At 47.3% G+C, this 13005-nt stretch overlaps 1 protein-coding gene across 1 annotated transcript in view; it reads right to left on the bottom strand.

Moving 5' to 3' along the window:
- Positions 1–13005, bottom strand: part of CLMP (CXADR like membrane protein) — a 52051-nt gene that overhangs the window by 6599 nt on the left and 32447 nt on the right. Inside the window, 2 exon segments of the mRNA XM_050983458.1 lie at positions 701–1075; positions 2105–2262. Of these exon segments, the coding sequence (XP_050839415.1) occupies positions 701–1075; positions 2105–2262 (533 nt within the window).

Below are 13005 nucleotides of genomic sequence, written 5' to 3'. Positions count from 1 at the left end.
TGGAGCCATGTGCTGAGTAACTTTCTGAATTTTTTGAGGGTTCAGCACTATCACACCAACCTCAGACCAGTTCTTTAGGCTCTTCCTGTGGCCCAAAAATGCAAAGGAAGATTTAAAATTGAGCACTAAAACCAGATCTTGAGGTGTCTGTGCTAGGCAGAGCCCTATAGAGATGTAATCAGATGGGAACCTTGATATTTCCATGGTGGAGCCATTGGGCATGAGATGATCCTAATGAATGTTTTAGGGTTCAGTACTTATTTCAGTGCTATCACACCAACCTCAAACCAGTTCCTTAGGCTCTTCCTGTGGCTAAAAAATGCAGAGGTGGATTTAAAGTTGAACACTGAAACCTGATCTTGAGGTGTCTGTGCTAGGCAGAAACTTACTAGAGACATGATCAGATGGGAACCTTGATGGAGCCATTGTGCCTGAGATAATCCTAATGAATTTTTTGAGGGTTCAGCACTATCACACCAACCTCAGACCAGTTCTTTAGGCTCTTCCTGTGGCCCAAAAACACAGAGGCAAACTTAAAAGCTGAGCACTAAAACCTGATCTTGAGGTGTCTGTGCTAGGCAGAAACCTATTAGAGATGTAATAAGATGGGAATATTGATATTTTCATGATGGAGCCATTGTGCCTGAGATAATCCTAATGAATTTTTTGAGGGTTCAGCACTATCACACCAACCTCAGACCAGTTCTTTAGGCTCTTCCTGTGGCCCAAAAACCCAAATGAAGATACCAAGTCGAGCACTGAAACCCGATCCTGAGGTGTCTCTGTCTATTTCTACCCTGCTGGAACCAACATCTCCCCAGGAAGTGAGTCTGGGTTTGTTTTTCCCTCTGGAGACCAAGGGACCGTCCTTACCCACGACCTTGAGGGTGATGCGAGCCCACTCGTACTGGCCGGCGTTCTTGACCTTGCAGATGTATTTCCCTGCATCGCTGGACTGCAGGGAGATGATCTGCAGGGATGCATCTCCAGCGAGGAAGTTGGAGGTGAAGGAGACGCGGCCCTTCTGCTCCTCGTTCAGGTCATCATAAACACGGCCCCCGGAGTAGGTGATCACCTGGGAGCAGAGCAGGCACTGAGCTGTGGCTTTATTTTCACGTGGAGCAGCAAATCTGAGCATTTCCAGGAGCTGCACATCTGAGCATTTCCAGGAGCTGCAAATCTGAGCATTTCCAGGAGCTGCAAATCTGAGCCTTCAGAGCTGCAAATCTGAGCATTTCCAGGAGCTGCACATCTGAGCATTTCCAGGAGCTGCAAATCTGAGCATTTCCAGGAGCTGCAAATCTGAGCCTCTCCAGGAGCTGCAAATCTGAGCCTCTCCAGGAGCTGCAATCTGAGCATTTTCAGGAGCTGCAAATTGAGCCTCTCCAGGAGCTGCACATCTGAGCATTTCCAGGAGCTGCAAATCTGAGCATTTCCAGGAGCTGCAAATCTGAGCCTCTCCAGGAGCAGCAAATCTGAGCATTTCCAGGAGCTGCACATCTGAGCATTTCCAGGAGCTGCAAATCTGAGCATTTCCAGGAGCTGCACATCCCAGGGAAGTGACTTTGGTCACACAGGAAGCCTGGGGCAGGGTGGGGAGGCAAACCTGGGTTTCTATCCTGAGAATGATGCAGAAAGTGTTTTTATTTCTGCTGGAGGTTTATATTGGGCACTTTGCAAGTGTGAAAACAGGCACCAGTTTGTGGCACAGCACGTCAAAGCAGTCTGGAGGTTTGGCTGTGCTAATTTCAGTCCCTGCAGGCCTCGTTTTTATAGACTCTAAACTGCTGTGAGTTGTACTGGAACCAAGGATTCAAAAACTGGGCCTGCAAAACCCAAGGTTATTTCGAAAGCCTGAAGGGCACTTCTGAACCTGATCTAACAAAAACTGACTGCTTAAAAAAAAAAAATTCCGTTGTAACACAACCTGATCCATGTCAGATATCAAATAACTTTTCCACATTCTAAATCCCTCTAGATCAGCTCTGTTTCCCCAACCCTGCTCTCGTCATCAGAACAACCTGCAGAGATCACCCCAGCAGTGCTGGGATGGAGGGCTGGTGCTGTGAGGGCAGAAGGGAAGTGATTTTCTCAGCAGACCCACCGCTTTCTGCACGGTCTCCGAGATGTGCAGCAGCCACTCGATGTCCAGGCTGCCCTGCTCCAGCAGCCCCAGGCGGTGGTGGCAGGGCAGGGTCACGTTCTCTTCTGCCACCCTCTTGAACTCCGTCTGAGCCTCGCACAGCCAAACAGAGCAGGAAGCTGGAAGACAAATTTCAAATTTCAATCTTCAAAGTGGTCAGATGTCAGAGGCCAGGGAATCCCTCTGGCTGCCCTGGAGGGCTCCAGACCCTGCCAGGGGGCTCAGAGACCCTGGCCCAGAGCCCACGACCCCTGGACCTTTGACTTAGCCCTTGGAAAAACAATTACCAACCTTTGTATGAAGAATTACAAGTCAATAGAGTTTAAGTAGAATAATAGTTTGTCCTGGGGTGAAAAATAGATTTTTGGGGGTTTTAGAGTGGGGGCTCAGGGTCCCAAGATGGAGGAATTTGGGTGTGCCTTGTCCTTTCTCCTTCTTCTTCCTAGCCTCCATCTCCTGGGTGATGTTGGCACTTTTGGATGGGTTTAGAGCAGAGCTCACTGTCTAAACACAGTGATGGGATTGGGAAGTTATGGTAAATATTGCACACGGAGTTTTTAGTATAAAAGATAACACCAGAGTGCCCCAACCCGACTGCCAGACAGACCTTGGTGGGTCAGAGAAGGAATGTTAGAGATAAGGAACAATAAACAACCTTGAGAAGGAGAACTGAAGGGCTCTGACTCCTCCTTGGACTGCTGGGCTGGGAAAAAAGACTTTGTGACCCATCTCAGGGTCACTGTGAGCAGCAGAGAGCCCGAGAGTCACAGACTGCCACCATCACATTTCCTGGAAAATCCCTTTGCCAGGATTTCTCTCCTGGGAGGCTGAGAAGCCTCAGAGAAAAAGGAAAACAAGAATGATCTGATTGCTCCTCCTGTGTTTGGCTGCTTTGGATGTGATTGGAGATTGTTTATTGACAGGTGATTGTTTGATTGGTTTCATGGGAATTGTTTTGACTCTCTGGCCAATCAGGGCCAGCTGTGTCTCAAGAGAGTCACCAGTTTTTCTTTAGTAGCTGGTTAAGCCTTCTGTCTGCATCCTTTCTCTACTCTTTAGAGTGGTTTTAGTACAGCATTCTTAATATATAGAAAAAAATTAAGATAAATAATGTAATGTATATAATGTAATATATAATATAATATATTACATATAGGGTAGTACATTAAGATAATATAAGAGAAGATATATAATATAATATAATATAATAAATATAAGAGAATATAATATAATATATATATAATATAATATAATAAAAATATAATATATTAGCCTTCTAAGAACGTGGAGTCAGATTCAACCATTCCTTCCTTCATTGGGGAACTCTGAAAATACACAGAAGGCTCAATGCTCACAAAATGCCACAAAATGCCACAGAATACCCCAGAATACCCCAGAATATCCCAGAATATCCCAGAATACCACTTCCAGGGTCTGGAAGATGTTTTACAGTGACTTCTGTGAGCCAGAGGGGATCTGAGCCCTTCCAGGAGCGGCACATCCCAGGGGGGTCACACAGGACGCCTGGGGCAGGGTGGGGAAACCAACCTGGGTCTCTGTCCTGAGGAAGGAGGGAAGAGGTGGAAAGGAGGAAGGAAAAGTGAGGAAGGAAGAGGGTGGAGGGAAGAGGAGAAAAGGAGGGGAAGGAAAGATGGAAGGGGGGGGAAGAAGGGAAGAATGGGGTGGGAAGAGGGTGGGAAGAGGGAGAAAACAAGGGAGAAAGAAGGGAAAGAGGAAGAGAAAGAACTGAAGAGAAGGTGGAAAGGGGAAAAGAAGGGAGGAAAGAAGGGAGGAAAAGAAGGAAGAAGGAGATGAAAGAAGGTGGAACGAGGGGGGGAAAGAAGGGAGGAAAGAAGGGGAAAGAATGGAATAACACGGTGGAAGAGGGGGGAAAGACGGAGATGAGAAGGAAAGAAGAAAGGGAAAGAAAGAAAAAAAGGAAATAAAAAATAAAGAAGGAAAGGACAACCACCCCAAACCCTCTCAGAACCACAACAGACAAACAGCTTCAATTTAACACCATGAAAGAAGTTGCAAATGCTCAACATACCATATATCAGAAATATATATGTCAGAAATATTATGTATATCTGAAAGATATATCTGTCAGAAATATTGTGTATGTCTGAACTATATATATCAGAAATATTATGAATATTAGAAAATATATATGTCAGAAATATTATGTATATCTGAACTATATAGTCAGAAATATTATGTATGTCTGAACTATATATATCAGAAATATTATGAATATTGAAATATATATGTCAGAAATATTGTGTATATCTGAACTATATAGATCAGAAATATTATGAATATCAGAAAGATATATATGTCAGAAATATTGTGTATGTCTGAAATATATAGATCAGAAATATTATGAATATATGAAATATATATGTCAGAAATATTGTGTATGTCTGAACTATATATATCAGAAATATTATGAATATCAGAAATATTCGTGCAGATCAGAAATAAGAAACCAGCCTGGGAAGAAGAGGGTTAAACGGAAGAAAAGCGTGGAATAAGTAGGATTGGGAAGGAACTTTGAATAGCAGCGCCAAAACCAAACCCTGTGAGTTTTTTTGGTCTGTCGGGATCTAAAATAGAAATAAAAAGGGAAGGGCCGAGCGGACCCGCTAGAGGGAAGCAGAGCCCGCGGAATTTGAGCCAAAATCCCCCAAAAGGGCCCTGGGAGCTGCCCGGGAGATGCTGCAGGGCAGGGAAATGGAATTTTCAGCCAGCTCTGCCTCGGGCACCGCCTGCTCGAGCTTTTATTCTGCATCCACTGAAAACTGCCCCAAAAATCCACCGTCAGTTCTTGGCTTTGCCCATCTCCCACTCGGAAACGTGCACGCAGCAGGGGAAGCTCCAACTCGGTTCAAACTCGGTTCAAAGTGACCCCAAAGATCCGAGGGAGGGAAGGTTTTGGGCACAGGGGTCAGGGGCAAAATCCCAAATTTCCCCCCCAAATTTCCCCGCTGCCGTTTGCCTGCGGGGTGTAAATCTCCTCTCGAGTTTTGATGTTCAAAACAAAACCCTCAAGCTGTTTCAAAAATCGAGTTTTGCTGTTCAAAACAAAACCCTCAAGCTGTTTCTTTTTGTCCCCCCGTGAAATGAAGTGGGAGGAAATATTTGTCTTTCTGGGCCAAATATTGTGAAAGTGCTGAAAACTGGGGAAGTTCAGAGCCCTGGGAAGTCCCACACAATCCTGGGAGGAGAGAGCAGCAGCACGAGAGCTTCCAATGGCTCAGGCTGGATTGATTCCTTTATTTTTAATATTATTCTGTACTATTTATATCCTTTGATGCTATTTAACAAGTGAAAGCCAGACAGAAAATTGCCATCCCAACACCACTCTCCCTCATTTTTTTCCCATTCTTCAGGAGCAGCTTTAAGGAAATTCCTTCTATCCCTGCTCCCATTCTCAGAGATTTCATTCCTCCTTCCCAAGGTTCTTCTCCTTCCCCAAAATTCCTCATCAAGAACCATCATCCCCTCCATCAAACACCCAAATTTTAGGTGGAGCCTTGCCAAGGCTGCAGTGGAAGCTCCCCCCCAGCCACATGAGCTGCTTGCTCTGAAGGGAAAAAATAAATCATTTTATGGCTGCACTCGCTGCTCTCCAGGCTCCATCTGCCAAATCCAATTAGAATTCCAGCTTTTCCCTGGAGCTCGCCTTGCTGCCCTCATTAGGGCTGATCAATAATCTTAATTTAGGCACCACAGCCGGGACGTTCACGCCACGTTTGCGGCGTTTCCCAAGCCCTGCGGAGCTCTCAGGATTCTGCACGACCTCGGGAGGTGTTGGGAATGTTTTAGCTTAGTGCTGCTCGAGGTTTTTTTTGTGTGAAATTATAATTTTTCTGCCAGGTTTTGGCAGAGTTTTGGTTCCTTTCTGGGTTTAGCAGAGCTCACACCTTAGAGGGATTCTTGCTGCTCCCAGGAATTCCTATCTGCTCCCTATCTGTGGGTTTGAGGAAGAGCCCTGTGCTTATAAAATCATCTTCTAAACAGGGAGAAAAACACATCCAATGGAAAAGTGACAAATTCCCACAGCACCCTTTATATTTTCAAACAATCCGAAATAATTTGGAGCTGATTCATCACTGACCCATTGACCAAACTCACACACCGTGCAAACATTATTAAGGAAAGAAAAAATCTTATTTACAACCCCCTGATTTGTCTCTTTAATCCTGATTAATGCTTTAGCAATGCCTGAAAACTCCCACAGGAATTTAAATTTTGCAGGTTCTCTAGAGAGGAACTCTAAAGAATAAATAAATTTAAATTTATTTCACTTTATTTCCCTCCAGTCACCCAAATGTTGAAAGAAAGATCAAAGAGCCCCTTGCAATAACCCAGCATAAGAGCCAGGTAGAGAAATCACCCACAAAAAAACCCAAAAGGCCTCAACGAGAACAAATCTCACATTTTCCTCAGTTTGGGCAAGAGGAAATGGTGATTTAAGTGTAGAAACGTTATTATCCAAAAAAGAACAAACACTGCCTGAAGTTTGTGTAGGTGAGACCTTGCAGGGACAGTCCAAATAAATGAGATTTTTAATAGGTAAATAAGGTTTTAACCCTTTTCATGGCTAAAAGTTGAAGTAAATTGGATTTTTAGTAGATAAATAAGGTTTTAACCACTTTCATGGGTAAAAGTTGAAGTGAATGGATTTTATAGATAAGATTTTCATAGTAAAAGTGAAGAATGAAATAGATAAATAGGTTTAACCGTTTCATGGGTAAAAGTTGAAGTAAATTGGATTTTTAGTAGATAAGTAGGGTTTTAACCACTTTCATAGGTAAAAGTTGAAGTAAATGAGATTTTTAGTAGATAAAGAAGGTTTTAACCATTTTCATGAGTAAAAGTTGAAGTAAAGGAGTTTTTTAGTAGATAAGTAAGGTTTAGCCACTTTCATGATTAAAATTTGAAGTAAATGAGATTTTGAATAAATAAGGTTTTAACCACTTTCATGGCTAAGAGTGGAAGTTTCATTTAAAGGCTGCCAGGGGAGTGTCTGCCCCCTCCAGCAGCCCTGCCCAGGACCCAGGGCTGGGGTTGCAAAGGGATTTATTTATCCCTGAGCTGTTCCAAACCTTCCCTCCCAAATCTCCCCAGCCCTGGGAGGCCTCAAGGGCTGGATCCTGCACACAGTGGATGAGAAAAGGGCTGATTTTCCCAGAAATCACGTCCAAAAGCAATGCCACATTTCTGCAGGCTCCACAGTTCTTACCCAACAAAGCCTCTGCCCCCTTTCCACATCCTGTGGGCAGCTCCTGGTGCTCTCAGGAATTTGGGAATTGCTGCCTGTGGCTTCTCTCAGTGTGCAAACCCAGGGCACAGGAATATTTCCCTGTCTGCTCTGGAGTGCCCTGACCCCCAGGGCAGCTCTGACTCTGACCCTCACTCATGGAGAAAGTTTCCCAGACTCCAAGACAGACTGGAACCCACAAAAGTGTGAAATGGATTACAGAGAGCAGTGTGGGTGTGTCACTGGGTGAGAAATTGAGGGTTTGGGGTTTTTAGGGTGCTGTGGATGGAAGCAGGATGGAGGGCACAGGGTGCTGTCCTGGGTTTCTTCTTCCTTCTTCTGGGTTTGGGGGCATTTTGTAACTGGGCAGGAAAGTCCCCATTGCTGCTCTGTGGGATCAGTTATTGGGTTAAAAGGGAAATAATCCAGGTGTCAGCTCTTACTGGGATGGTTTAGTGTTAAAATCCCTTGGAAGCAGAGATTGTTGGCCATTCTGTGCCTTCTGATGCAAGGCTGCAGAGCTCATGGCTGGGAGAGTGTTTGTGATAAGAGATAACAAACAGCTGAGTGTGAGCAGGAACTGCTGCCTCCAGTGCCTCCAGTGCAGACCCCGAGGAACCCAGAGCTGGAACTGCCACAACTCAGCTCCTGTCCCATGACTCCAGGAGGAGGTGGCCTTGCTTTTCCTCCTTATCCCAACTCTTTTTTTTCTTTCTTTTTTTTTTTTTTTTTTTAATGCTTTTGGAAGCGTTGCCCTGAAGGCTTTGGGAGGCAGAGCAGTGACCCTGTGTGACTGTTCCCTGCATTGTTCCCGGGACAATAACTCACCCCACACCCTGCAGACAGCCACAGCCATCCTCTCATCCCTCCCCTCTTGAAATCTCCAAGGAAAACACAGCAACAAAGATTTTAATCAAGCCCAAAACCATCCAGGCAGCGCCCAGATTGATCAGGGGAAGGACTCCAAGGGGGTTTTAGCACTCTCAGCCCCTCCTGCCTCGCACACATGGCAGAGTTTAAATAAATTAAAAATAAATAAATATGGACAACGGGCTGGATCGCTCAGCAAAGATGTCAGGCCTGAGGAATTCCTCAGAACTGGTTTCAACAGCGGTTTAAGGACTCCTCATTGTGAGTGTGTGTCATAAAAGGGGTTGGGTTTCAGCAGCATCAGCCCTTTGAGAGGGGGCAGAGGGAGCAAGCAGCAAATGCTGAGGGAACCGAGGCTGTGCTCGGCCTTATTTCAAATTCTGTCCCCCCAAAGCAGAGTTTTCCTGCCTGAACCCTTCCAGGATCCCAGATTTTCACGCTGTGCTGAAGCCCAGAGAGTTTCCAAACCCGTAACAATTCAATGTATGTACACACCCCCCAGTATCCCAACATCAAATGCACATCACCAGGCAGGCAGGATCAAAGGGGAAATAAATGCTTTGCTGATGTTTTTGTTTGTAGGCAAATTCCCATCCTAAAAGCTAAAGAGCTTCCAGACTTAAATCTTTCATCAGGTTCAGAAGGTTTGAATTAGGGAGCAGTGCTAAAAATAGATTCTGCTATTTAAAAAGTAATAGGTTGTGCTGTATCACTGAACTGCTGGAATTGGGAGGAACAGCCTAGAAAAGAGTCAGAGAACGAAGATAAAAGAAACGCACAATGGAGCTTTGTAAGCTTAGCCCAAACCACACCCAAGCTCACTTAAAATGGGAATATGCAGAACGGGTTTTCAAAAACTTCACCTTCCTCAGGAGCATCTGTGCAGTTTGTCCTTCAGCAAGGCTCTTTATGATTGATTTTGGCTTTTTATCGAAGATGAGATTTGCTCCAGAGTATCCCTGCTGTCCAGGGAGGAGCAGAAATGCAACCTGTGATTTTCCTGCAGCTCCAGAGGTCAGAGGTGACCCAGGAAATACCTGGAACCTGCTGCTGAGGAAAACTCCCCTCCTCAGAGCAGCAATTCCAGGGGTATCCACAGCCCCACACAGCTTGTGCCCTGTCTGAACAATTCCCAGCTCACCTGTGATGGGGGCTGTGCCTGCCTTTGTTGGGTGGGATCACAGCCTGGGCTGGCTGCAGGTGTGACAGGAGCAGCCCCGGGGCCAGGGCTGTCCCCTGCAGACAGGGCTGGCATCCTCCTAAAAGTCACCCTCAGCTCTGTGCCACTCCTCTGAGGGAAAATGGGATCTGCCCAAGAAGGGAGGTTGGATATCAGGGAAAGGTTTTTACAGAAAGGGGGTAAAGTTCTGGAATGTTCTGCCCAGGGAGGTGGTGGAGTCCCCATCCCTGGGGGTGTTTAACAAAGCCTGGATGTGGCACTGGGTGCCAGGGTTTGGGTGAGGGGTTGGGCTGGGCTGGACTGGGTGATCTTTAGGGTCTCCTCCACCCTGGTCATTCTGTCATTCTGTGAATTCCCTGTGGTCCTGACTCACCCACTCTTCCCAAAATCCAGGCTGTTGGAAAAAAACCCCTCAGTGCACATAGAAATCCCCTGCTAGAGCTGCTCTCAGCCAGACCTGAACTGCTGAAATTCTACATTGTAAAACATTGTAAAAACAACCCAGATAAGCAAAAACTTCCTGCTTAAATCAGCCCAGAGAGAATAAACACCCACAGAACTACACCAGGGTGTTCCTTCAGCTGGACCATCCTTCATTTGCCTCCCTGTTTTGTGCTAAAATCAAAGTGTCTGGAAACAGGATGTGTCTAAATCAGGCATGTGCAGGAATGATGTGCTTGGGAGTTCAAAACAAAAGGGGCAGCCTGCCGTGGTGCAGCTCTGAACCACCCCCTCCTGCCAGGAATTTGGGATGTTTCACATCTGTTGGAGTCTCCTCTTGCTGGAGTCTTACAGGAAATGATTTACTGAATTTCTCTATCAGCAAGAGCTTGCCCCCCACCCAGTGCTGACGAGAAAAAAACCCTGAGCGTGTTGCAATCAGCAGATTCAGGATTTCAGCTGCTGGAGCAGGAGGCTGAGCACGACTTTTATGGCCAAGGAATTCCGTGTGCAGGCAGGCTGGGGAGCTGGGGCAGTGCAGTGCTGAGGGCTCTGCAGGGAGTCCCACACTCCAGCATTTAAGGCTCAGAGGGCCTTAAAATCAAACTCTGGAGGAACAAAACCTCTTCCCCACGGTGCTGATCAGCACTGCTGACAGACCCGGGCACACAGAGGGTTCCATGTCCCCTTGGATTCCTCCCCCAGGGACGAGGCAAAGGGCACACGAAGGGTTCCATGTCCCCTTGGATTCCTCCCCCAGGGACGAGGCAAAGCTGTGTTGTTTCATCCCAGAGTTATGAGCAGAACCCAAGAAGGTCGGCAGCCCCACTCATGCTCAGACCACAGCAGCCCTCCCAGTTACCCTGACAGCATTTCAGGCCAAAACAAACAGCAGGCAGCGTCTCCTTGCAGCCAGCTCCGTGCATTCCTTGCACCGGGGAGGGAGCCTGGAGGCGGCCGCCGTCTCCCGAGGGTCATTAAGGGAGCACAGGCTGTGCCCTGGGACATCTGCTGGCTGTGTTCCTTGGCTGGCACAGCCACACAGGCCAAGGGTTGCCTTCTCCAGAGAGTCCCAGTGCTCCCAGTGACCACGGGCTGCCCCCAGCACGCCGCCTGCAGCCGCCTCCTCTCTGCCGGCCTTTGGTGGCCACGCAAAACCTCCCAAATAGGGAAGACGGCGGGTGAGAGGGGGCTCCCCCTCCCTGAGGTGAAGGAGAGGGGTCAGGCCAGCCCCATCCCCATCCCCAGAGCCCTGCAGAGCCTCTGGAATTGGAACCAGATGTGCTGAGGCTGGCGGAGCTGTGCAAACAGAGCCCGGTCCTGCACGCGGCCGAGCTTCCAAGCGGTGACGTGAAGAGTTTGGAATTGAGACTGCAGAGGAGGGAGCGAGGCCAGGGAGAGCAGAAAAACCAACAAAACCTCTGCCTTTTAGAGGTTTGCACCAGGAGCGGGGCTGGAACTGGGCTGGTGGTGTTTTAGCAGCAGAAATATCAGCAGTGGCCAGCAAACTTCATTTGGAAATCTTGGATGAGCCAGGGAGGGGATTTGGGGTGGCTGCACCAGCACCCTGGCATCAGGGTGTGAGTAAATTCACCCTTCCCTGTGTAAATTCACCCTTCCCTCTGTAAATTCCCCCTTCCTGGAGTCTAAACAAGGTGGTTCATCCCCAGAGGAAGGTTCACTGCTCCCCAGGGAAATCTTCAGGATTCCCTAAGGATTAAAGACAAGTGAAAAACGAATCCTGCAGCACCCAGTGACCACGTGCAACTAAATTTTGCAACAAAAAGGCAAAATCCTGTCTCTGAAAGTGCCAGAGTTAACTTCCAGCACCAGCCCACATGGAATCAAAGGCCTAGAGAGGCTTGGGGGTGTTGGGAAATGAAGCATTGAAGCCTTTCCCCATCCAAGGAGCCTCCCAGGCAGCTCTGGGTGTGCTTTCCCATCTCTCACTGCACTCCAGAAACTGCTCTGCCAGCAGGAGACTCTGGCTCTCCATCCCTGGAGCCTCCAGAGCAGAACACAAGGCTCCAGCCCTGCATCTCCCAGTTGGAGGGTTCAGGGAGTGCCTGTGCCCAGGAAGGTGTGGAATCCCTCTGCCTTTGGTCCAGGTGATTTTATCAGGGATGGATCCAGGTGTCTCCTGCTCACAGCACCAGCTCAGCCAAGCCTCTCAGTGATGGAGCTGGGAATTCTGCCGGGCAGATCCCAGACTCCTGGAGGGAAGAAGCACCCATGGCTCTCTGAGATTCCCTTTTTTCCCAGGCATTTTGGGGTTCCTTTGTGTACCTTAAAGATCTGAAGGCAAGAAAACCTAAAAATTCCATCCTTAAACACCAGAAATTTCACTCCTTGCACTGGTTTTCAAAAGGATTAAGAGGAGGAAGATGGTTTCAGCGATCATTTCTAGGGTTTCTTTTGTCTGAGGAATATTCCAGGGAATCTCTTGTTGCTGTCAGTTCAGGGACACACAAATGAAGGCACACAGAAATGAAGTTCTCTGCCCAAGGCAGACACGGAGCAGAATCCAGAGTACAAACCCAAAGAGACAGCAACAAAACTGTTTTCAAAGCAGTATTTGTCCATCAGATCTTTCCTCACCCATTCTGAAATCCAAGGAGAAGGTTGCATCAGCTAACTCTGAAAACTGAGGAGATTGGAAGAGACGTGAGAGATGGATAAGGACTCCCAATAGAAATGTTGTTCTGCTGAGGATTCATTCTCCCTTTTTAATCCCTTTGCATCAAGATTTTAATCAGAAGGCAGTGAAGTGCTTGTGCTTTCCTGCTGCTTGGTGTGCTGCAAATTCAGCTTGCTCTGGACCTGCCCAAAAAGGGACCAGGAAACTCAAGGTTTTCACACCTGAGGTTTTCACACCTGAGGTTTTTCTCCTCAGGCTGAGCTTCGTCCCTCCCTGTGGGAGGGAACTGAGGCAAGAGCTGGGGAGCTCAACCAGCCCAGTGTGTTCCTTTTGGCTCCATCCCCTCCTGTGAGCCTGGAAATGCAAACAGCCCCAGGTTTGCATCTGCAAACCCCACAAAATCTCCTTTCCTGCGAGGAATTTGAATTATTGCAATTTCCTGTTCCAAGGGGTTCATTTTGGCTTTG

Source organism: Serinus canaria, chromosome 24 (genome assembly GCF_022539315.1).
Source record: "Serinus canaria isolate serCan28SL12 chromosome 24, serCan2020, whole genome shotgun sequence".
Lineage (NCBI taxonomy): Eukaryota > Metazoa > Chordata > Aves > Passeriformes > Fringillidae > Serinus > Serinus canaria.
This window is presented reverse-complemented; position numbering and strand designations above follow the sequence as displayed.